General features: G+C 52.7%; 1 protein-coding gene across 2 annotated transcripts in view; it reads right to left on the reverse strand.

Moving 5' to 3' along the window:
- Positions 1–2: 2 nt before the first annotated feature.
- The window catches only part of MMP2 (matrix metallopeptidase 2), a 25,881-nt gene continuing 1,861 nt past the window's right edge, over positions 3–24,022 (reverse strand). Inside the window, exons 1-13 of one of the 2 annotated variants that reach the window (XM_029926071.1) lie at positions 23,899–24,016; positions 21,164–21,390; positions 20,069–20,217; positions 18,891–19,019; positions 18,473–18,646; positions 15,450–15,623; positions 14,743–14,916; positions 12,702–12,857; positions 11,317–11,452; positions 7,572–7,708; positions 5,840–5,999; positions 2,512–2,621; positions 3–879 (exon numbers count right to left, since the gene is read on the reverse strand). In XM_029926071.1, the coding sequence (XP_029781931.1) occupies positions 776–879; positions 2,512–2,621; positions 5,840–5,999; positions 7,572–7,708; positions 11,317–11,452; positions 12,702–12,857; positions 14,743–14,916; positions 15,450–15,623; positions 18,473–18,646; positions 18,891–19,019; positions 20,069–20,217; positions 21,164–21,315 (1,755 nt within the window). In that variant the 5' untranslated portion in view covers positions 21,316–21,390; positions 23,899–24,016 and the 3' untranslated portion in view covers positions 3–775. Of the gene's footprint in view, positions 880–2,511; positions 2,622–5,839; positions 6,000–7,571; positions 7,709–11,316; positions 11,453–12,701; positions 12,858–14,742; positions 14,917–15,449; positions 15,624–18,472; positions 18,647–18,890; positions 19,020–20,068; positions 20,218–21,163; positions 21,391–23,898; positions 24,017–24,022 lie in introns of those variants that run through there. The other variant, XM_029926070.1, reaches the window with a different exon arrangement.

Raw genomic sequence — 24,022 nt, forward strand, 5'->3', positions numbered from 1 at the left:
AGTGCCACTCAATTGGTGTCTTTATTCATACTCGTTGACATTTCCCATGGGGAACTGTTGAAGGAAGGTGGGGGAGGGCTGAGCGGGGAGCTGTGGCTTGGTTTTCCTCCAGCCAGTGGAGGAAATGATGGGGTCGGGGACGTACTAAGTAGAGTGAACAAGAGAACCGTCCCTATGTGGGCTGAGAGGCATGGTGGAGTGACTTCAGACAACCTGAAATCCTCGGTCAAGAAATTCAATTCAATGTAGAACAATAAAAACGATCAGAAGAAAAGAACAAAGTGCACAGAAAGCAAACTGCTAATGTAGAAGAGGTCCTAAGGCGGCCAGCAGTGAGAAGCCAGGTGTGCCCCTGTCCCACTGCCCCATGCCAGGCCGGGCTGTCGGGCCACCAGTGCCCTCTTGAGACAGTCTCTCTCTGTTGGCTCCGAGGGTGCTGTTAGCCACAGAAAGTTGTGGAGGGGGGAAGAGCCCGAAGTGTGGCAGCACCAGGGCAGCCCAACGCAGGGCTGCATTGAGAATATCAAAGGATCTCTTTGGGGGTGGCTCTGGGGGGCTGGTGGGATACAGAAGTGGGGTGAGGGCACCTGGCAGGGGTACAATCAGCACCGTTCCTGGGGCACAGGGCAGAGCTTAAATTACCAGGTAAGGGTGAGGATGCTGATTAACTACAGAGCTGAAGGCTGCCAGGCCCACCCGGGTCCTTCCCCGGAACTCAGGGCCTGGCTTGGCAGAAGACAATGGAGAGGCGGGGCCCAGAGGAGCCAGAGCCGGCTCAGCACCCCAGCCAGTCGGTTCTGACGCTTCCGAATTTCACGCTCTTCAGACTTTGGTTCTCCAGCTTCAGGTAGTAGGCGCCCTTGAAAAAGTAGCTGTGACCTGGGATGAGAGAAAGGGGAGATTGTGACCACGCCATCCTTGGACATTATGGCACATGGAAGGTTCCTGGGAGCCTGCCGTAGGGAAGACGCTTTTAAATCAGAGACGACCCCCCTCTAAGGCCAGAGGGAGGGGATCTAAGCTCTCTCGAGTCCCTGTTTCTTCATCTGTAAGATGGGGATAAAGATACGGACCTCGTAGAGCTTTTGGCGAGGACTGAATCAGCAGAGACATGCTATTATTAATATAAATAACAGCAGTTGGCTGAACACAAACTAAGCACTCCCCATATGCTGGGGTGGGGGGGGGGTGAAGGAGGAGGCTTCCAGCCCTTTCAGGCCTATGGATGGCTTCCATTTGGCTCACACAAATTCTGTGTTTTGTTTTGATCTGAATGAGTTACCCACATGAAAATACACATTTCTCACTTCCTTTTAAAACAGCTAGACTATCGAACGATGCTGAGCCCCCATTCTTGCAGCAACCATCAGAAGCAGATGGTTATAAATCCTGTGGTGACCCATGTGCCTCTTGGGTCACCACAAACCTCTCCCTTCCCTACTGTCTGCCTTGCATGCTTCGCTTATTTGTGCTAACGGACGGGCCCCTAAGGGCTTTACAATTCGGGACGCTGGACATACAGGATCCCATTTCCTTCTTTAAAAAGCCTAGCACACACTCCGACTTTGGCTCAGGTCAGATCTCACGTTCATGGGTTGGAGCCCCGCGTCAGGCTCTGTGCTGACAGCTAGCTCAGAGCCTGGAGCCTGTTTCAGATTCTGTGTCTCCTTCTCTCTCTGCCCCTCCCCCTCTTGTGCTCTGTCTCTCTCTGTATCAAAAATAAATAAAACATTAAAAAAAAAGCCTAGCACACAGTAGGTGCTCAATAGATGTTTACTCTTGAAGGCAATCATTAACCTAGCTGCTAGATTATGCACTGCTCTTTCTTGGACATGTGAGTTCCTTCACCACTGGAGCTTAGGACCATGTGCTTAGCATATGATAAGGGCTCAAAAGAAAACTTTGTAGAATTTAATTGAAACCTCCTCTAAAAAGCCAAACTGGACTCATTTCTAGGACCCTGCCGACCTCCCAGAAGCCTCCTCAGAATATGGTTTTCAAACTCCAAATTCTATCCCTTCCTGAGACTGGGTTGTATTTTCTTCAGCAAGGGACCGGGGGCACAGTGAGTCGAGTGGGAGACTTTGCCACATCAGCAAGAGGGCAGGACAAAGTCTGCCCTGTCTCAAATGGAGCCATCCCTCTGCTAATGGGAGGCAGTCACAAGGCCTCCTGTGGAACCTGAAAGGGCCTGGACCAAACCCCGGAATGAATCCAGGGCACACAGCCCATGTTTCTTGTTCCAGCAGGCCTCCTGCCCTCCCCTTCTCTGGCTCCGGGCCCCGCAGCTGTGAGGGGCCTTTCTGGGTCTTACTGCCTGGAGCCAGCTGAGTGAGCAGAGGTCAGGGGTCTGGATGCCTTCCCAGCCCTGGGCTGAAGGGGCTGGTTTGTTTTCCCCGGGCGCCCCTTGCTTCTCTGCACAATGAGGGAGTGTGTGCTTGTGAGAAGCTGGGCCCCGACTGGGGGTGGGGAGGCAGGTCCTAGAAAGCGGATGAGGCCTGGCCCGCTCACCGCCGCCCTGCAGGTCCACCACGGCGTCCAGGTTGTCAGGGATGGCGTTCCAGGCATCCGCGATGAGCTTGGGGAAGCCAGGGTCCATCTTCTTCTTTACTTCATTGTATCTGCGAGCAAATGGAGGATGAGGAACCGCTGGGACATCCCTAAAGGCAAGCCCTCCCCCAACCTGGGTGGGAGGGCCCAGCTGATGGCTCCTGGCTGAGTTTGGGAAACCAGACCTAGCCCTGCAGGGAGGCGGCCGCCTGGAGTCAAAGGCCAGGGAGCCAGACTGGGTCTGGGTCCCAACCCCACTACTTGCTAGTTATATGACCTTGAAAAGTCCCATAAAAGCAATCTCGTGATTACTGCCCTTGTGTAAGCCCCGTGTTCACGACTTTCCATATATTTACTCAGTCATTTCTTGTGACAATACCCGGACACAGTTATTGCCAACATACTCGTTTTAAAGACCAGAGGCTTAGAAAGCGCACCCAGCTCCCAAGTGGTAATCCAACCCAGGCCTGCCTGCACCCTCCTCTCCAGCTGCACGTTACTCTCTGAACCTCTGCTTTAGCAACTGTAAAATGGGGTTGTATTTAACATCTTAATTAACGTATGCAGGAAATGAAATAGCATGCAGAGCGCCTATCTCCCTATCTGGTACTTAGTATTTGGGAAATGCTAGCTCCTTTACAAACTCTGATCCCGGCTACAGTATGGAGAGCACGGGACTAGGAGCCCCGGGGATGGGGTCCCGCCTCAGCATTCTTTCACTAAGAGGTTTAGACACAGTGCTGCTTCTTCATCCAGGTGGAGGTGACTGTCCACAGCTGGGAGGTGATCTCATCTGGGACAGCCAGGTTACAGTGCAAGGTGGTAGGTACATGAGTCCAAGCCCTGTCAGTCACAGGGCGGGCCTCCGTCCTGATGCAGCTAACAGAGCACATAGTTATCTTGGGCCGTGCCTTTGATCCAGGTAAATACCCTGAGAATTAGTTGGCACAGTCTTCTTCCTGGCTAGCAATACCTCTATCTTTTTCCTTTTTTTTTTTTTTTGAGACTTTTTTAAAATGCTGGGGTCACGTCTATTCCTTTGGTTGTCCACTTACACTCATCCTATTCATTATTCTCTACATATTTACTGACCTCCTACTCTGCCTGCCTGTGGATACTGCCATCATCAAGATAAACGTCTTGTCCTGGTGGAGCTTATTTTCTAGACAGAGCTGTGTTCAAATGCCACTTTGGGGACAGCCAGGCTTTGCCTGCAGTGCCTCAGAGTGGATCCTCATCCCCAAGGCCAGCCCGACCACCGGATCCTAGATACCGACAAGAGCTTTCCCTGTGGGGTTTCCTTTTCCCCCCTCACACCAACCACCACTTCCGCTTACACTTCCCCCTCTGCCCACCAGCCTGGGAACTGTCAGGACAGCCCTCCTTAACCCCAGCTTCTTGCAAAACCTAACACGCTTCCTCGTGACCTGGTGTACCAAAACCAAGTCTTCAGCCCAAAGTCCCAGCACCTCACCCACATTGCCCCCCAACACTACATTCTCCCAGAGTGACAATGGCTCCGAGCTATGTGTCCTGTGCTTGAACTTGCCCTCATTTCTTTCTCAGTCCACCCACAGAGGATAGGCAGGGCAGGAAGCAATCCCATTTTATAGATGTGGAAACTGAGGCTCAGAGAAGTGAACCGATTTGGTTCCAAGTTCTTCTTGGCCAGGAAGAACAAAGCATCAGGGCACGGGAAGGGGCTGGCTCTGAAGCGGCCTACAGCTCTTCATCTTCCTCTCTGTCTGCAGGCTCCTCCATTGCTTCCTGCTGGCTGGTACTAGAAAGTTTCTTTCTGTGACATCCCGTACTTCCCCAAGGCTGTGGAAACCGGCGGTGTAAAGCAAGTGTTAAGAACACAGACATTTCCGTCCTAGCTTTTCCACGGGGGTACCCTTGAGGTACCTCAGCAAGTTTCCACACCGGAAAAATGGGGCTAAAAATAGGATCTACCTTTAAAAAGAAATAAAGATGAGGGGCTCCTGGGTGTTCAGTTAGTTAAGTGTCCAACTTTCTGAGGGGTCAGAAAAGTCCTTCCAACACTGTGGTTTGTGGATTAGTGTCACATTTCTGGGCGTCTGTGCCGCTCACCATCAGCATTCTAAAATTTAGAGGTTCGGGGTGCCCACCACGCCGAGACGCTATCTGCAGTACGTGCTTGTGCAGAGGATTGTTCCAGAGCCTGTGGGCAGAGAGCCTGCGCCGAGGTTTCCTGGCTGACTGTGTTCTTTCTCGAGGCTTGAGATAGCCATCAGCTTAAGTTGCTAAGTATCTTAGCAATATGTCTGGAATTCCTCCCCGATGCAGGCAAACAGCTTCTGAATGCAGGGCAGCTGGGGGCGGGGTGGTGGGGCGCAGGGGAGGGGGAGAAGAGGGAGGCCTGGGCGGGAAGCAGGGCTGTGTCAGGGAGGGCCAGCAAAGGGCCCAGATGCAAGGGCGGCCAAGGGAGGAATGTAGCAACCGCCCCTCACACCAACCACCCCTTCCTCTGGCTGAAGGACCCATGGCCCTGACCATGGCTTCTTGGAATTGGAATTGAACCCTTTCCTTTTGATGACCTAGAGCAGGGGAGGGCCTGCTTCTGAACTGGCCCACAGACACTGGCCCCGTGGCAGACATTCCAGAGGGTTCCTGCTGCTTCCTGTGGGGCCTGACCCATGGTGCACCGACCTCTGTCTTCATCATATTTTGCCCTCTGCCACCCCTGCTTTCACCACCCCCATTTCTGAGGACCCCACTATCCCAGGTACAGTAGAGAAGACTGAAGAATAAATAGCACATTCTCTGGGAGCCAGGATTCCCAGGTTCAATCCCAACCTGCCACGACATGGCTGTGTGACTTTAAACTAGATCCTTAACCTCCCTGAACCCAATTTCCTCATCTGTAAAAAGCCAATAATAATAACAATACTTGTCTCACAAAGCCCTTGGAATAGTGTCCGGCATATAGTGTCAGGAGTAGCAGCGGTTACATTTATTTTCATTACCTACTTCTTCAGCGAGTCACCCCCAAATGGAGGCCCCAGACCAGACAGGCATTGGGCCAATCAACAGACTTCTGAGAAGGAGAAGCTTCTGACCAGACCCATACCAGCAATGTGCACAAGGACGCTTCATTGTTCGGGAACTTCTCAGAGGGCCTGCGGCTCTGGGAGATAGGAGGCCAGAGGGGGCATCTGTGGCCCCAAACCTCCACCTCTGACCCAGGAAACAGGAAACCACAGAGTGTCTTCCCCCGCCCACACTGCGGGCTGTGCTGTCTCCTTTCTACACCGCCCCAACCCCTTACCTCCAGAACTTGTCTCCAGCAAAGATGTAGGTCTTCTTGTTCTTGCTCCAGTTAAAGGCAGCATCTACACGTTGAACATCGGGGGGCAGCCCCAGGCTGGTCAACGGCTTGGGGTACCCTCGCTCCAGGGTGCTGGCCGAATAGACCCAGTACTCATTCCCTGGGGTGGAAGGACAGCGCGTGTTGGTGACTGGTGCTGGCCTGTCCCTCCCATCCTCTGTCTGCCAGGGGCCCCACCGTGGCCATTCTCATCAGGGACACAAGGTCCCGCTCACTTCCGGCTCAGTGCCCAGAATCAGGACGAACATATATGGTTTCACAAATTGCATCGAAGCGGCCTGGCCGAGGAGGTGAGTGAGGTGACGGGGCCGCGTCCCTTGCTCCCTCACCAGGCCACGTACGCTAAGTGCCCTACTTGCCATGAAGACCTTTTCTTAACATTGCGTCACAGCCCACGGTCACTCTGGGATGGAGGAGATGGGGAGCTGGCTGGCGGAACACGTGCCCTTGGGCGGCCGGGCCTTCAGCTCTCCGGGAAGCAGGCCCTGTGGCCACCCCTCGGACCAGGGCAGTGCCCTATCACTCGTCCTTCTCCTATTAATATAGCCTTACTGCGTTTCCTCCTACAGCCTGCTTTTCTGGTTCACCCCCTTGCCCCCGGCTCCACCCACCCGGCTAGCTTGTGAGCTCCGAGGGGGCCAGGGCTGGATCCCTGGCACACGGTAGGTTCCAAGGATGTTGAAGGATCAGGGTTTCCCACTATAGCCGTGTGACCCTACACTGATAATCCACAGACAGACACTTTTTGTACTATTGTTTGCTTAGTATTTTGCGTTCAAGGAATTCATCATGAAACCCATAGAAAATACACATATTCTCTTGAGATACATTTTAAATGTTAGAAATGCAATCGCCTTTTAAAAACTTCTAACTAGGGGCGCCTGGGTGGCTCAGTCGGTTAAGCCTCCGACTTCGGCTCAGGTCAGATCTCACATTCGTGGGTTCAAGCCCCGCGTCAGGCTCTGTGCTGACAGCTAGCTCAGAGCCTGGAGCCTGCTTCTGGTTGTGTCTCCTTCTCTCTCTGTCCCTCCCCCCTCATGCTCTGTCTCTGTCTGTATCAAAAATAAATAAAACATTAAAAAAATAAAATAAAATAAAAATAAAAATAAAAACTTCTAACTAAAACAGTTGTCTGCCGAAGGCTCTAGCAGTAAAAAAGTGCTGGGAGACACCAGCACTACAGCCTAATTTTCCTTCTAGAAATTGAGTCTGGGGACACCTGGGTGGCTCAGTCGGTTAAGTGTGCGGCTTCAGCTCAGGTCATGATCTTATGGTTCATGGGTTCAATCCCCGCATTGGGCTCTATGCTGACAGCTCAGAGCCTGGAGCCTGCTTCAGATTCTGTGTCTCTCTCTCTCTCTCTGACCTCTCCCTGCTCAAGCTATCTCTCTCTGTCTCTCAAAAATAAATAAAAAACATTAAAAAAATTAAAACACAAAGAAAGAAAATGAATCCAAAGGATTGAAAATTAAAAGGTAATGAAGTATTCACACCGTGGGCTAATGCTATGGGATGCCCGGTGTGTGAGCCAATCTCCCAGATGCATCCCATGCTTTTGGAAGTCCTGGTCGGAAGAACGGACCCATAAAAGAGAGGAGTACCCACGGGTGTACAGGAACCGATGGTGCAGAGCCCCATGGGGCCGAGGGCGAGGCAGGGCTCTCCCACGCACCTGCAAAGAACACAGCCTTCTCCTCCTGCGGGGCCTCGTACACAGCATCAATCTTTTCCGGGAGCTCAGGCCAGAAGGTGGCCACTAGCAGGGGCCCCATGGGCTTGCTCCCTGGTGTCACTGTTCGCCAAATGAACCTGGAGTTGGGGCAGGGGACATAGGAAAGCACACCCTGAGTCATTCTGCAGCTATTACCACATGTAATACGACCTCCCCAGGCCCACTCAAAAACTTCCCAGCAGTGATGTCCTTGGAGAGGGAGGAGGCAAGATCAAAAGGAAATGGGCAGAACCCCGTCTGCAAGATGCCAGGGCAGAGGAGCCACTTTTTTGCTCCCTGTCTTGCTCCTTCCTCCAGGAAGCCCTCCCTACTACCTCTGTCCATACCATATTCTTCCTCCTCTGAGTCTCTCAAGATCATCAACACTCGGTACCTGGAATAGTAGTTTGTGGGGTTTTCAAAATGTCATATATCTTTTACTAGATCAGAAGCCAACTGAGGCAAGGGCTGATGGTACTCACAGCATTTCCTGAATTGAAAGGGAATGGACTCAGACACCTTGGCATGAGTGAGAACTATTATTTTTGGAGGGCCTACTAAGTGCCAAGCACATTGTGTGTCTTGTAAAACGAACTCTTCACAATATTACAAGATCCCATGCGCTCTTGGTGGCCTACTGGCATCTATTATTTCCCTACCATCCTTCCTCACACGACTCCCATAGTCATGACCCAAGCTTGCCCAATGGTGGACCCAAACCCCATTCTGAGGAGCTTACGCTACTGGTCTCAAAGTGTGATCCCCAGACCCCAGAAGGAACATCATCTAGAAACTGGGAACCACAAATCACTGGGTCCCACTTGAGACCTGTGGGCCAGATTCTCTGGGCTTGGTGCCCAGCAGTCTGTTTTAACAAGCCTTCCAGATCATCCAACGCATGCCAACGTTCAAGAACCACTGGTCTAAGCCTATCAGAGCTTAGCATTTCCTGGCAATTATTATCGATCCAGTAGTTGCTATACGATTCACATGAGCCCAGCAAGATTGAATGGACAGACTTGTATTTCATATCTAGGGACCCCTCTCTCTCTCCTGCCAGGGATGTGGGCAAGGAAGCCTGCAGCCACCACTGCACTGGCAGCCATTGTGTGACCATGAGGGACCCAGTCTTGAGATAAAATCAAGACAGAGGATGGCCGTGGAGAAAGATGTCACTGAGTCCTGCCCCCGGAAGCAGCCCTACGCTTGGACTTCATACCACATGGGGGCAATTATTCTCTATTGTTTGACCGGTTTGAGTTGGGATGCTTTGTTACCTACAGCGCAAACATCCTGCTAAAGGAAAGAACCAGGATCCTTGTTGGGCAAATGAGGCTGAGAGATTATCACCAGAATTCGAATCCCGACCTGACTCTGCAGTTTGAGTTTAATGATCTCGCACTGTTACCTTTCTTGTCCCCGCAGTACCTACCGCCAATTTCTGCACGTGGTCGGTGCTGAAATATTTACTGACTAATTCAATGAACCTATTAAACACTCATTGACTTCCTTTTCAAAGTGTGTGGTGTCAGGCCAGGGATGGCTCCAACCCTGGGCCTGGGCTCTGTGCCCTTTCCTAGGTCAGAAGTGCTCAGATCCCAATGTGTGGTCAGGGATTCCTTAGTGGGAAATGCTCCAGGCTAAGGAAAGTGCTGGGCAGTGGGGGACCCCTGACTTGTCTCTTCCCCATCCCCAGAACGGGGGCTGCAGGGAAGCATCTCTTGTTACACACCCTGGTCTGGGCATTCAAGGCCTGATGGTACCTGACTCCTTGCTGCATTTTGAGGTTTAGCTCCCTATTGGCCAGAAGAATCTGCGAAAAGCAAGGCATCTGCCTTCCTCTGGCCCTAGCAACTAGCCCAGTGCCTGGACTATAAGAAGAGGTGCTTCAGACAAGTTCAGGGAACATCTTCCAGACTCATCAGGCTCTCTATCCCTCCCCCTGCAAGCCAGGAATTCTCACATCTTTGCAGATCCCCTCCCGCGGCTCCCCCTGACCCAGGCACCCTCCCAAGCTGTCGGCCCATCACTGCCACCACTGGATCTGCTTCTCCTTTATGGGCCCCTGCTCAAGTGCGGCTTCCTTCTCAGAATGTTCCACGACTCGCAGGTGTCCACACAAGCCTTCTGCAATTCTCTCTCACTCAGATGTGGACCGCTATCAGCTCTCCCTGCCTATGCTTCCCAGACCAGACTGCTGCTGCTGCCACTTCAGTGTGCATAAGGGTTAGGGAAACTTGTAAAAATACAAATGCCTAGGGCCCATTCCCAGAGATTTCCATCAGACAGCCTGGGGGTGGGCGCAGAAACCCACACTCCTAACATTCACACCCTAGGGGGCTGTGGTATAGGAAGTCCATGGACCTCTCTCTGAGAACCCTGATCTAGGCATTAAGTGGTCCCTCTGCTCCCAGCACATCATCTCCCACCTCCAGCTCCTAAAGCAAACTAGTTGGCACAGTAGATACTAAGTAATTATGTGCTGGTAATACTAGCTGGTATGATCGAATACACTTGCCCTCCGTCAGGCATTATACTAAGCCCTAAGCTCATCTAATCCTCACAACAACCCCATGAGATAGGTTAGAGTACTAGTCCCCTTTTATAGATGAGGAAATTGAGGTACAATAGAGACACATAATTAAATTGCCTATAATCATGCAACCAGTAAAGGGGCAGGTCCAAGATTCTAACCCAAGGAGTCTGGCTCCAAAACTCTTTCTGTCACTTATCACACTCTTTGGATGGATGGATGGACGGATGGATGGACAGGTGGATGGATGGATGGATGGACGGATGGACAGACGGATGGATGGATGGATGGATGGGTGGGTGGATGGATAGATGGCCAGATGGATGGACAGACTAATAGATTGATGCATGGATGGATGAATGGATAGATGGACAGATTGCTGAATGGATGGATGATGGATGGTTGATTAAAGACTGTGCAGACAGATGGATGATGGATGGGTATATGTCTGTACGTACACATGCTTATACAGACGGATGACGGAAAGACCCTTTCATGCAGTCCTAGATACTGTCTGCCATTCTCCAGGAGGGCTAGGGCAGCTGCGTGAATCTTAGCTATTGACTGATTGAGTGGAGGCCTTTATCTACAGCATAAAGGATACCACCTCTCTCCTGTGGTTCCTTGTTCCCCATAGAGAGAATGATTTGACTATTTGAGGTCAAAGCCATTTTAGGAGAAAGCCTGTGGGAGCCTGGGTTGTTGTTTCCAATTCTTCCCTCCACCCCATTTCAGAATTATACATCCAAGTGCATAGGCCATGTGACCTCACAGTGCTAGGCTCTATAGTGGCTGTTAGGCTTGGCCACAGGATTTGCTTCAGTCAATGGAACATTCTCAGACATGATGTGAGTGGAGGCTTAAAATATGCCTGTGTGGTTTGCTTTGGCCTCTTGTGTTTGTCATCTGCCACGAGCAGCTGCTAATCCGGGGAGAACGAGTGATGTGCAGAACATACCCGAACCCAAACCGCAGCCCAAAGCCAAGACCCCCGGTAGACCCGCAGACTAGGAAAGAGCAAAAGAAATGCCCATTGCGGTAAGCCACTGACATCTGGAGGGCTGAGTGATACACAGGGCAAGCTGTCTATAGGGGCCGTTCTGGGAAGCAAGGGCTGGGGGCACAAGGACAATGGGCAGAGGGCAAGGACAAGAAGCAAGCTCCTGTACTCACCTGTCTTTGAAGAAGAAGATCTCCCCACGGATCTGAGAGATGCCATCAAAGACAATGTCCTGTTTGCAGATCTCAGGAGTGACGGGTCCCAGAGTCGGGGTGGGGCCGGTGCCAGTGTCAATGTCAGGGGAGGCCCCTGGAAGAGGATGTGACCTCAGACTCTCCTTGGCTCCAGGGGCTCTCCCCACAAGCCTGAGTCCCCAGGGCTGCCCACCCAACCTGCCAAGGGTCAGAATAGTATGTAGCCTTGGAGTGAGACCGGGTAAGACACAGAGATGAGTCTGGAAGTGGCAGGAGGTGACTAAAGGGAGACCAGGATCCCGACCAGCTGGTTTTGGTACTTTACAAAAAGCTCTTCACCGACATCACCCAAACCAGTCCTCACCATATCCCTGGCAAGGAGGCACTATCATTACTCCCGTTTTACAGATAGGGAAACTGAGGCCCAGAAAGGGTGAGTGACTTGCCCAAGGATTCAAACCCAAAGGTCAGGTTCTGAAGTCTGAAAGAGAGTCAAGGCCAACAGCGGCCCCCAGTGTGTCCAGCACAGGGAGGGGGGTGGGAGGGCAGAACTTTCTCAAGGGTTCATCCCTTCGCTCCTCATGGGTACCAGCCAGTTTACAGATGAGAAAACAGAGTCCAGGGAGGTAAAGACCTGCTCTGTCTCGTGCTGCTGGCGAGGGGCAGGTGCATTTGAACTTGGCGTCTCTCCCTCAACCCGGTGTTCTTTCCCAGACCCATGTGCCTCAACTCTGTCATCTACTACTTTGAGTTGGTCCAGGCACCACCAGGACCATTTTATGCCTATGTTTTTTTTCTTAATGGACCTACTCCAACCTCATCATAAGCATTCACAAGTAAGTCACTGTTTTCAAGCTCTGGTTGAATTATGCCTACACATCAAGATGAAGGAATCGGGTAGGAAAACCAGACATTTTGTGCTTGCCCCCCTCCCCCCCATCCTCAGGGTCTTCCACAGGCTGGGCCATTCCGTCCTGTATTTAGCTCCTTACCCTGCATTCTAAACCTAACTTGGTTGCTTTCCCGGGGACCCTGGGCCAAAAGAGTTACCTTCCTCAGGCCTCCGTTCACTCACCTAGAAAACGGAGAGCCAATTTCTCCTCTGCTGACCTCACCAAGTGGCTCACGGGAGCCGGCGTGAATACTGGTGTTACTCAGAAAGGAAAGGGACTACCCAGGGGTCCCCTTGGAGGTTGTTCTGATACTCCCAGAACTGATAACTCTCCTGTCACCTGCCTTTACCCTCCTGCAGTCCTGGAGAGATGGGACCTTGCCGGTCCCCAAACCCTGGCCTCCATCCCAGGCTGCATGATCTCCCCGGACCCCCGTCCTGAGCCCCCCCCACCCCCCGGATGGAAGGTTACCATAGAGCTCTTGAATGCCCTTGATGTCATCATGGGACAGGCGGAAGTTCTTGGTGTAGGTGTAAATGGGAGCCATCAGGGCCCCAGGGTCCTGGGAGTGCTCCAGCCCCATCGCATGGCCAAACTCATGGGCTGCAACCAGGAACAAGCTGTACCCTAAGGGCCGCAGGAGGGGAGGGATGCAGAGAGACAGGGGGAGAGAGATGAGGGAGGATGCGGACTCCGAGGCCATCCACATAATGGGACTGAGAGCCTTGCAAGTGGCACGTATCGATTTTCCCTTCTCCCGAGTATTCTGGGACTGAGATACTATGCCCATTGCTTTCAAGTCGGATCAATCAAAGTCCCTTTGCTCCTTCCCAGGGAGGGCTGTGGCTGTGTGCTGAAATGAGAACAAGTAACAACTCCACATCCTCTACTTGGGGTCCCATTTGTTTAAGAAGCAACTTGCACTATACGGTCTCCGAAGAGGTAAGACAGTGGGCTCACCATTCCTGCCTCAGGGGAAGTCAAAACAACCATGCCCATTTGGAGAGGTTGCCCAGGCTCAGCCACAGACAGAGGGCAGGCTGCAGGATGAGCCGTGTCTCCCCAAAGGGTATGTCCAGTTCCTAAGCCTGAGCTTATATGGAAATAGCATCTTTGCAGATAAATTAAGATGTAAAAGGAAGTCCTACAGGAGCACAGTGGGCCCTTAATCCAGTGTGACTGGTGCCCTTGTAAGATAAGATACATAGAAGGCCATGGAAAAACAGAGGCAGAGACTGGGGCCACGCAGCCTTCAGAGGGAATGTGGCCATACCGATGCCTTGATTTTGTAGAGAAGATATTTCTGATGTTTTAAGACACCCAGTTTGTGGCACTTTGTTACAACAGTCCTAAGGAACACCACAAGTGTGCCACACCAGCTCTGGGCTCTTATTTAAGTCATTCCAACAGACGGAGGATCCCACCTTTACGCAGAAGCTGGACCAGACCAAGTAATACCAGGATACGTCCCGGTGCGGCATCGGAAGAGGTTAAGAAAACATCTGTTGGCCAGCCTCTGTTGGTATCCATTACCCAAATTCCACCCCATTGTGAGTAAAAAAGAAAAAAAAAGTAACATAAAAAGACACTGATCTGATTCTGGCCAGCCCTGGACCAGACCTCTCACCTGGCCATCTGGTGTCATCAGGGAGCTTTAAGACCAATGCACTGGGGGGAGGGAGGGGCCCCTGGGTGGCTCAGTCGGTTAAGCCTCCGACTTCGGCTGAGGTCATGATCTCACAGTTTGTGAGTTCAACCCCCGCATCGGGCTCTGTGCTGACAGCTTGGAGCTGGAGCCTGCTTCAGATTCTATGTCTCCCTCTCTCTTAGTTCCTTCTCTGCTCACATTCTGCCTCTCGCTCTTTCTCAAAAATAAATAAACACAAAATAATTTTTAAAAAAAGACCAACGCACTGGGCCCTGCAGACTAGAGTGGGCACAGTGCCCCTAAACACCTTGTTCACCACACTGACCGCATAGTAAGGTCATGGCCTATCTCCTGGTCACACTCTTGCCTCAGCCTGTGAGCCCTGGGGGGCAGACAGCTATCTCACATGGCTATGTACTCAGCACTGTCAAGGTCACCTGGCACCCATTCACAAGTGGACAAAAGATGGTGCCAATGGGGCACGGAGGGCTCTGGGGACTCTCACGCTGCATGGAGGGTGGAGCAAGAATGAGGCTACTCCCGTTTTCCTCTCTTTTCCTGCCACCCAGCTCCTTGCAGTCTGCTCTCCACTGTAGGGGAGTTGAATGCCTTGGAGAGGAATCATTCTCTGGAACGGGGTACCCCATGCTTGGTACTGAGATGTTTTGGGCAGTCACCCCCTCACCTGGACGGGTGGTCAAGGTGGAAGGGAAGGGTCACATCTCCCCAAACAGGCAGTGGCTCAGGCCAGGTGGGTGTTCTGGGGGTGGTGTGTGTGCCGAAGGTGGGTGGGGCCCGGGAAGGTTTCCAGTGCGGGGGCGGGGCGCCACCTGGCGTTCCCGCCCGACAGGCAGAGCGCCGTACCTTGGTCAGGACAGAAGCCCCACTTTCGGTCGTCGTCATAGTTGGCCGTGGTCGCGCACCACATCTTGCCATCGCTGCGGCCCGCACTCGTGCAGCTCTCATGCTTGTTGCCCAAGAAGGTGAAGGGGAAGACGCAGGGGGCGCCTTCTGAGTTCCCGCCAATAGTTGACATGGCTGTGGAGTGAAGGCCGTGGGTCAGGGGGCTGTAAGGCACCTGAGGCCACCGCCGGGGAACCACGCAAGGTGGACATGGACAAATCGTGCTTGCGGAGCCCTCACTTCAGCCCTGGGCACTGCAGCAAGCACTTCTCCACAGCCCTGTGCAGTAGGGACTGTGAGTTACACCCATATCATGGATGGGAAACTGGAACTCAGAGAAATGAAGAAACTTGCCTGAGCAGAGACTGCTTGAAGCGTCAGGGCTAAGATTCAAACCCACGCAGCCAGATTCCAGAGCTCTAATTAGCCTCCCATGGATGGGGCTGGAGGGGACCAGAGGCAAAGGGGGCTGGGCAGAGCCAACAGGCCACATACTTAGACAGTGAGCTCCATCATGCGGGGCCCTGTGGAAGACCTACCTGTCTCTCCTGTAAAAGGCAGGTTCTCAGTAAAAATCAGGAAGGGAGGGAGGTAGGAGGGTAGGGAGGGAAGAAGGAGGAAGGGAGGAGCTCTGGTAGGTTCCCGCCATCAGAGGCGATGACACCCACCTGTCTCGGGGCAGAAGCCATACTTCTTGTCGCGGTCATAGTCCTCCGTGGTGCCGCACCAGCGGTAGCCGTCGGTGCGGCCCTCGGTGGTACAGCTGTTGTAGGATGTTCCCTGGAAGCGAAACGGGAACTTGCAGGGCTGTCCGTCAGCGTTGCCACCCATGGTGAACAGAGCTGGGGATGAGGGAGAGATGGAGAGGACGTGAATGCCAGAGGCCACCCACTGCCGACCTGGGAATGAGCTCGGCTCCCGCGTGGGCACAGGGCTGGCTGGTGGCCAATCTGCCAGCTCACACCAGGGAAACTGTAGTGTTGCTGAAATATTAAAAACTGTCTACACTGGTTGATAAACTGCTGCTTCTCTGGGCCCCTGGAAGGTACTCCCGCCTCCCTAGCCAACTGGATCCCTCCCCTGGGACCTTATGACCACCCCCCCTCCCAGAAATGAAATGGTTAAAACCTGGCACACAGCATGGGGCCTCCAGAGCCCTGCCCCTGCCCCAACCCCAAGGTGTCTCACTCTGCCTGGTCCATGCCCAAGCCATGCAGATTGCTAAATATACCATCTATGGCTGTTGGCAGGACCACAAACATTTCCATTCAAGAGGGAGGAAACCTGAGATTCTGAGAAGGCTGGTGCTGGACCTGCTCGTAGTCATCTCTCTCTTGCTCACAGTCTTTGAGACCCCCCCCCCAAAGCTTCACCTCCCTTTCAACCCCAGGTGCTTCCCTGGACAGCCCTGCTCTGGTCTCCGTAGGAGAGAGAGGAAGAACAGAGTGGGGAGAACAGAAGGGAGGTGGTGTCTCCACACGCCTTTTAATATGCACTCCGAGCTCCTACTCTGACCTCCCCAAGACAGAGGCTATCTGCCTGGAGAATTTGGGGAGAATGGGATTCAGAGCCCGGGCTTGTCCGTCTTGGGCTCTTCCTCTGCTCCCCCATGCCTTCATCCACCCACAAGCTACAAAATGGTGTGTCTCTGCAATTGCCAACTAGCAAAACCACAAGTGCGTAACAAGGACCATCTGTGCGCAACGGCGCCAGAGGTGACCTCATCAGCCCCCGTTAACTCCACCATGACCAAAATGGGGGCCAGGGACCACAGGAGCAGGGCCCCATATCCTCACTACTCCCCTCTCCCCAACCAAGAGACCTTCCCCCCGCAATCCCAGAAACAATGAGACCAAGGGAAGAGTCACAACGGAAGCCACATGCCTTGGTGGCCTCAGAGAGGGAAAGGCAACGTGACTCTGGTCTCCCAACCGCTGCATTTCTACCACCCAGGAAGCCCCCATCTCCTTTCAGATCCTGCTCCCAACAAGGATGAAGAGAAGCAAGCGGTCATTGACTCAGCATCAGGAGGGGCTGAGTAACCAGAACCTCTATCCCAACACTGAACACGTGCATGTTGTACGTATTTGCATTTGGCTCAAGACCAAGTAAATGGCTAACGTCCGAGGCAGGGAAAAACCGAACTTATGAATTACAGCTGTTTCCACTTCCATAATCAAGGCATTTTGCTCTAATCACAGGGTCTGACATATGGCCAGGTTATCTCTGCTTAAATCCCTACTGGGAAATGCAAGAGACATAAAACATCTTTGTTTAAAAATTTGACTTATTAACGGTCAATGACTTGAACTCTTACTTAACACAAAATATCACGTGAGCTTTGGTATTAAAAGTGTAAACAAGAACACCATCAACTAGCTTTGGTTTCCTTCCCTCTGTTAAGATGTCTGGTGTCCATTGCAATGGGGTCAGAGAGATTCACAAACATGTTACAGCCAAAAAGACAAAGGCATCTGTATAGATCAGTGTTCACGGGATGGGAAGAAACAAGGATTATGACAAGTAAGTTTTGCATTTTCTCCCATTTCTCCTCCAGTTTTCTGGGCTTTTGATCTCCAGATCACTAAGATGTTGTGATCTAGAATGAAGATGCATAGGGGCACCTGGGTGGCTCAGTCGGTTAAGCATCTGACTTTGGCCCAGGTCATGAACTCTTGGTTCGTGAGTTTGAGCCCCGCATCGGGCTCTGTGCTGACAGCTCAGAGCCTGGGGCCTGCTTTGGATTTTGTGTGTCCCTCTCTCTCTGATCCTCCTCTGCTAGCACACACACTCTCTCTCTCTCAAAAATAAAGATTTAAACATTTTAGAGTAAAGATGTATATTGTCTTTTTATGACTTCTGGTTATGAAGTATGTCTCATCGTGAAGGATCGATTAAAAAAGGATTGAGTGTGTTACATCTATACCCTTAGCCCTTAAGGAAACTCCTTGCCCTGTATGGTTTCAAAATATCTGAATACTTTGTCTCAAGCATGGGCAAAAAACACAAATATACGGAGTCAAGCCTAATGCCTTTGCTGAGACACAGAGCTGCAGACACAAGAAAGAGAAGACAGAGACCCAAAGAGGCAGATGGAGGAGCCCCCACCCCCAGACGTGTGCACGCAGCTGTGCACACACACATGTACACACACACACACACACACACACACACACACACACACGCTGGAAGAGTCAGCATCAGAACCGGGAATGATGGCTGAAATTCCCAGGGCTGGTGTCCCCAAGCCAGACTGGGTACCAGCCACCGTGTCTGAGTCTCACCTTCGAATCTCGCTGTGAGGCTTCCGACCCATCCCCCAGCCTCTCCTCATGTCCTTGAACCCCCAGTTCTGGCCAGAGAACCACTGGGTGCTTTAGTCATTCTAAATTCATTCCCATGCACGTTAGGAAACAAAAAAATAAGGAGCACATCAAACCTGTGATTTCACACCTATTTAGGTAAACGGCCAAACAGAACAACGGACTCGCTGAAAGTACCGTGTAAATAATTGTGCGGCTGAAGGACACGGCAATGGCTCAGTGGAGGACGGTAGGGCCTGAATGAATGAAATGGGGCGCACCGGCTGACTGGCAGCCTCGGGCCTGCGGGGTGTGGGGCCCAGGGGGTAGTGGGGAGCCCAGGAAGGTGGAGGTGGAGGAGGAAAGCCTGGGGCCAGGTGGACGCTCACCTTCGTGGGGGCAGAAGCCGTATTTGCCATCCTTTTCGAAGTTGTAGGTGGTGGAGCACCAGAGGAAGCCGTCACTGCGGCCCGTGTCCGTGCAGCTGGTGTATTCTTTGCCGTTGAACAGGAAGGGGAACTTGCAGTACTCCCCGTCGGCGTTCCCGTACTTCACTCGGACCACTGAGGGCAGTGCAGGGGGGCGGGGGGGGGAGTGTGAGCCTCTCCAGGCCCTTCTTTGGAGACCAGGATTCTGACTCACCCAGCCATGGGCCTTCCCCTCCCCCTGTCGTCTCTCCGGTCCCATCAAAGCAGCTGGAGGGGCGCACGGCTGCCCCAGGGAAGCCACAGTCCTTGTGGCTAGGGACAGAGAGGCACGCAGAGGACCGGAGAGGAGACCTGGGTGTGTGGACGTCCGCCTTCTTACCTTGCCCTTCTCCTAGGGTCCACAGCTCATCGTCGTCGAAGTGGGAGTCTCCCCCGACGCCAGGGCCCGGGGCGAAGGCGTGAGCCAGGAGCCCGTCCTTGCCATCAAAGGGGTACCCGTCTCCATGCTCTGCAATACACTGGCTCTCAGCTTCTAGCTGGTCCAGCCACACCCAGCCACACCCCAGTCCAAGGTTGTGTAGCTGACCTCACATCTGTCCCCTTCCCTGTCCCGGTACGGTTATCCAGCATGGGGAACAAGCATCTCAGTAGAGAGCCGCTAACTTGACCGTCACCATCCTATGGTCTTCACTACCCCCGCAAGTCTCTATGACCCCCGGTATCTCTACCACTGACCTTCACTAATGAGGTTATAACCACACACAGACTAACACGCCACACCAACGTCCTCACCCCTCACCCTCACTGTCCCCACGCCTACACCGTGGTCTCTATCGCCTAGCCCGCACTCACTGCCATTTCAGCCCTAGCACGCACCCCCAAGTCATACCATCGCCAACACCCACAACATTCACCCCCATGCCTGTTTTACAGCCCAGGTCCACACCATCCACCCACATGTCAACACTGTTGCCCGTGCCTGTACCATTTGCCCACATCACAATACCATTGCAACGTCCACACCACCTACCTTCATGTCTACACTACGGCCAGGGTTCGCAACGCCAACCCACATGGCGCCCTTAATCCCAGGTTCTATTTCGCTTACTCTAGAGGCGACACGGCTCCATTGTTTCTGAGCCACCCTCACACCTAGAGTTCCTCAGTGTCCCTACAGCATTGGCCAGTAGAACTTTCTGTGATGCTGGGGATACTCTTTGTGCTGTTCAGATCAATAGTCACTCATCGCACATGGCCACAACGCACTTGAAATGTTGCTAGTGTGACAGAGAAACTGAATTTGAAGTTTTATTTAAATTTAAATGGCCTAGTGGCCGCCATGTTGGGCATTGCAGGTAGGCCACTTGCTTTCAGGATTGCCCTGCCTCCAGGGTATACCCCCTGTCATGTCACCTGCCACCACATCAAGGTGGCTCTCCAGTGTCTACGTCTTCAGCTGTCCTGTCTAAGCTATGCTAAGGACACCTTCGCCCCTCTAATGGCCAGACCACCCACTGGTCTCTCCACTGGCCCTCTGCTGCCCCCTCTTCTGCCTACCCCAGCGGCCAAAGTTGATCATGATGTCAGCCTCCCCATCGTGGATACGAGAAAACCTTAGCGGGGTTACATCGCTCCAGACTTGGAAGGCACGGGCAAAGGCATCATCCACTGTCTCAGGGTCCAGATCAGGCGTGTAGCCAATGATCCTGGAGGAGACAGAAACGCGTGTGAGTGTGCCTGTGTGTACAAAGGAAGGTGAGTGGGCATACGCACATAAGCGTGTACATATAGGTACAAGTGTGTACGTGCTGTCTTGTGTGTGACCATGCCTGAATGCGTGTGAGTGTGTGTGTGTGAGTACAGGGGTGTGAGTGTATGCCTAAGCACATCAGGGGTGCCTAGTTTTATGCATGCACGTATGAGTGTGTGTGAGCGTGTAGGCGTGGCAGGTGTATGTGGGTGCGTGCTGAGCAGAGCTTACTGGGTGAACAGCCCACCCAGAATGCTTTGAGGGTCCAGGGAGCCCTAGACCAGCCCACACCTCCATGCCCTGCCTCAGGGGTCTCATTCCTCACCTCTGGCTGGGGGGTGAGGCGGCATGAATAGTGCATTAAGGGGCACAGGGCAGACACCTCACCCTTGGAATCCAGTATGAGCCCCACAGAGCAGAGTTCTCAGCCCAATTAAAAATTAATTACAACAACTCTATAATATCATATAAAACTCAATTAGCAATCAGTCGTTAAATCCCCTCCACCTACTCCAATGATTCCACCTAATAACAACAGCATGTTACTGTAGTAACAGTGTATACAAGGTAGGGTATGATGAGCATTCATTATGCTCTTCCCCTATCCTGGATGCTGTGAAATTCCTTTTATTTGTGACTAAGCTTAGTTCCCAACAACCTATTAGGAAGGTTGTGGTTTAGCCCCATTTTGTAGACTGGAAAGCCAAGGCTCAGAGCATTAGAAACTAAGTTTAGCTGATGCCCCAAGGCTATTAGTAAGGGTGAGATTCAAGCTCTGGTCCGTCTGACTCCATTTTCTAAGAATTCCAGGCCCTCACTGGATACCTCCTGGGTCCCCAGGGAGGGAGAAGCGAGGCCCGGAGACCCAGTGTCCCTACAGCCCAGGGGCCCTGCCTTGGCACCTGTATGTGATCTGGTTCTTGTCCCACTTGGGCTTGCGAGGGAAGAAGTTGTAGTTGGCCACATCAGGGTTGCCACAGCGTGGCTTCCGCATGGTCTCGATGGTGTTCTGGTCCAGGTCGCCCGTCTGGGGTAGCCCAAAGAACTTCTGCATCTTCTTCAGTGTGTCCTTCAGCACAAACAGGTTACAACTCTCCTTGGGGCAGCCGTAGAAGGTATTGAGATATTGCTGGAAGAAACGAACACCCGGAGGCAGGCAGCCACATTAGGATGGCAGGACATTGACCAAAGCAGTCAGGGATCCAAAGGCACCACACAGAATCCCGGGTTCCCAAACCAGCTCTGTGCCCCACTCGCTGAGTGGCACGAAAGCTGTAAAGCATGGCTTGGAGCATGTGTTGAGTGCTTACTATATGCCCTATATAGTTATTGTTACCATCTCCATCTTTCAGACGAAGCAACTAAAGCACAGAGAGGTTAAGAAACTTGCCTAAGCTCCCACAGCTCACGAATGGCAAAGCTGGATTCAGATCCAAGCAACTCGGCTCCTGAGTCCATGCTCAGAACTGTAACTCCCTGCCACTCTTCTTCACCTCCATCATCTTTTTTAATCCACCTAACTGCGGATGACATAGACATTGATTTTTCACTTTTCTCATAAGGACTTTCAAGGCGTATGTGCGTGGACTCCAGCAGCAGACAGCCCTGGGTTCAAATCCTGAATCTGACATTTCCAAAACAGAAAATCATCTTGTCTTTCAGGATCTGTGCAGCCCTCTCTACCAGGAGGCCTAAACCACACAGGCCCCTGGGGACTTCCAGGGACTGACCAGCTCATTTATCTGTTCACCAAATTCGTTTTTGACTCCTACCATGTGCCGAGCCTTGTGCCAGGATTATTGGAGACAAATCAGTGAACGCGACAGGTGTTTCTAGTCTCCGGGGTTCAAATCCCAGTGTGGGGAGCCGGATGGACCATAGTCAGTGCAAACTTATATATGTGATCCGTGTTGTGAAGAGAGACAGGAGACCTTATTACAGGGCCCTAACCTTGTTTGGGGAGTGGTTAAGAAAGGGAAGTAGAGGGTATAATAATAGTGATAATGAGAATAATAACAAAGGCTTACCATGTGCCAGGTACCCTGCAAGGTGTCTAGAATTACCTCCCCTTAACCCTGAGGCAGGTACCACTGTTATCTTGTTTGCAGAAGCAGGTGAGATCGAGAAGTTAAGTCACTTGCTGGAGTTGTTAGAGTCTCTCTGATGTGAACCCATGCAGTCTTAAGTCTAGAGACTTCTCAAGCCTCCTACTGCATCGCCCCTGGGCAACACAGACTTCCTGGTGCTGCAGGAGGTGTGGGGACCCAGGAAGCCTGGTCAGTGCTCCAAAGCTCACCTTCACCCTCAACTGACAGCCACATTACCATGTCAGCTCCAGATCCTTGTAAAAAAGTAGCCCCCTAAAAATATAAGTTCTCCCAACCCACTTATCCAGCAAGGACAGAGGCCCATATGTAGAAAAAGGGGGTGGTGTTCTCACATCCTAAGAAGGTATTTCTAGGCTGACCAGAGGGTACAAAAGTCCTGTTCTGGGCAAGATGGGGACCAGGGTGGAGGAGAAGTGCAGAAGTTGAAGCTACAAGGGAGCAGAGAGATGTCTTGTAGGCTGGAAGGAACATCTGGAGGGGTCCCCAGCCCCAGGGGCTCACCAGGTGAGGGGAAGTGCCGTCGGGTGCCCCCAGCCCCCTTGGGTAATTTGTGAGGCCGCTGCGGTCGGTAGGGGAGCCCCTTCAGCCAGGCGAGTGAGCAAGGGCGCGCTGGCAAAACAACGTCGGAGCCACAGCTTGGAGCCCAGCCAGCAGGGAGGGCGGCCTGGCGGTGCGCAGGGCTGAGTCCGCCCCCGCCCCACGCGCCGGCAATCCTGCGCCGACCCCTCCCTACCGCCGGCCGGCCAGATCTTTCCTTCCGTCCTCAACTCTCTCTGGAGAAGTTCGAGGAAACTTTCCGAGGTGCAACCCTAGTCCTTCCTGACCAACGTGTCCACGGAGCCAGGTGAAGAAGATGCTCTCTCTGCTTCCCTCCTGCCCCAAATATCTGCCAAAAGATCCCCTCCAAAGTGTCTTTTCAGATGTATGCCAGCGGTTCCTAGACGTTGGCCAAGCTCTGCTTTGCCCTGAGTTCCTATCCACATGTGTGCAAAAGTTAACCCAAATTGTATGCCAAAGGACCCCCTTCCCAAAGTCCTACAGGGGTTTCGAAAGATCCTCCATTTCCAAAAGAGACCCCTTTTCCGCCTTTGGCCAAAGGCCTCGGGCGCCTGCCGTTAGCCAACCCCCCAGAGGTGTCCACAAGTTGTTTACAAAGCTCCCCCCCTTGCCAAACCCCCCAGATACTAGACAATGCCCCCGTTATTTACAAAAGGGGTCCCTTCCAGCTGTTTGCAGAAGCATTCCCAGCCCTACCCCGCGCTGGTTTCTCGCCCACCCTGCTGCGTCCAAAAAGTTGCCAAGTTGTTTATCAAAGGCCTACTCCAATTACCAAGGACCCCCCGCACCCCACGGTTTGCAAAAAAGATTCCCTCCTTCAGCTAGCCAAAGACCCCTCAAGTTGTTTCCTGAAGCTCCTCCCCATGCCCTGTGTCCACCACGAGGGTGGCTTTTGGGGAAGACCCCTCCCCATCCTCGGCCTCCGAAGTTTCTCTCTGAACTTGACTCCTGGAGGCCCCGCAACAACTCACCACAGCCAGCTCTTTGTCCGTTTTGGGGGCGACATCTCCAGGGAACTTGATGATGGGCGACGGCGCAGCGGCGGCGCGGCCCAACAGGCAGCCCAGGACGCAGAGCGCCCGCAGCGGGCCGGCG

The sequence above is a fragment of the Suricata suricatta genome, chromosome 16, assembly GCF_006229205.1.
Source record: "Suricata suricatta isolate VVHF042 chromosome 16, meerkat_22Aug2017_6uvM2_HiC, whole genome shotgun sequence".
NCBI classification, from domain to species: domain Eukaryota; kingdom Metazoa; phylum Chordata; class Mammalia; order Carnivora; family Herpestidae; genus Suricata; species Suricata suricatta.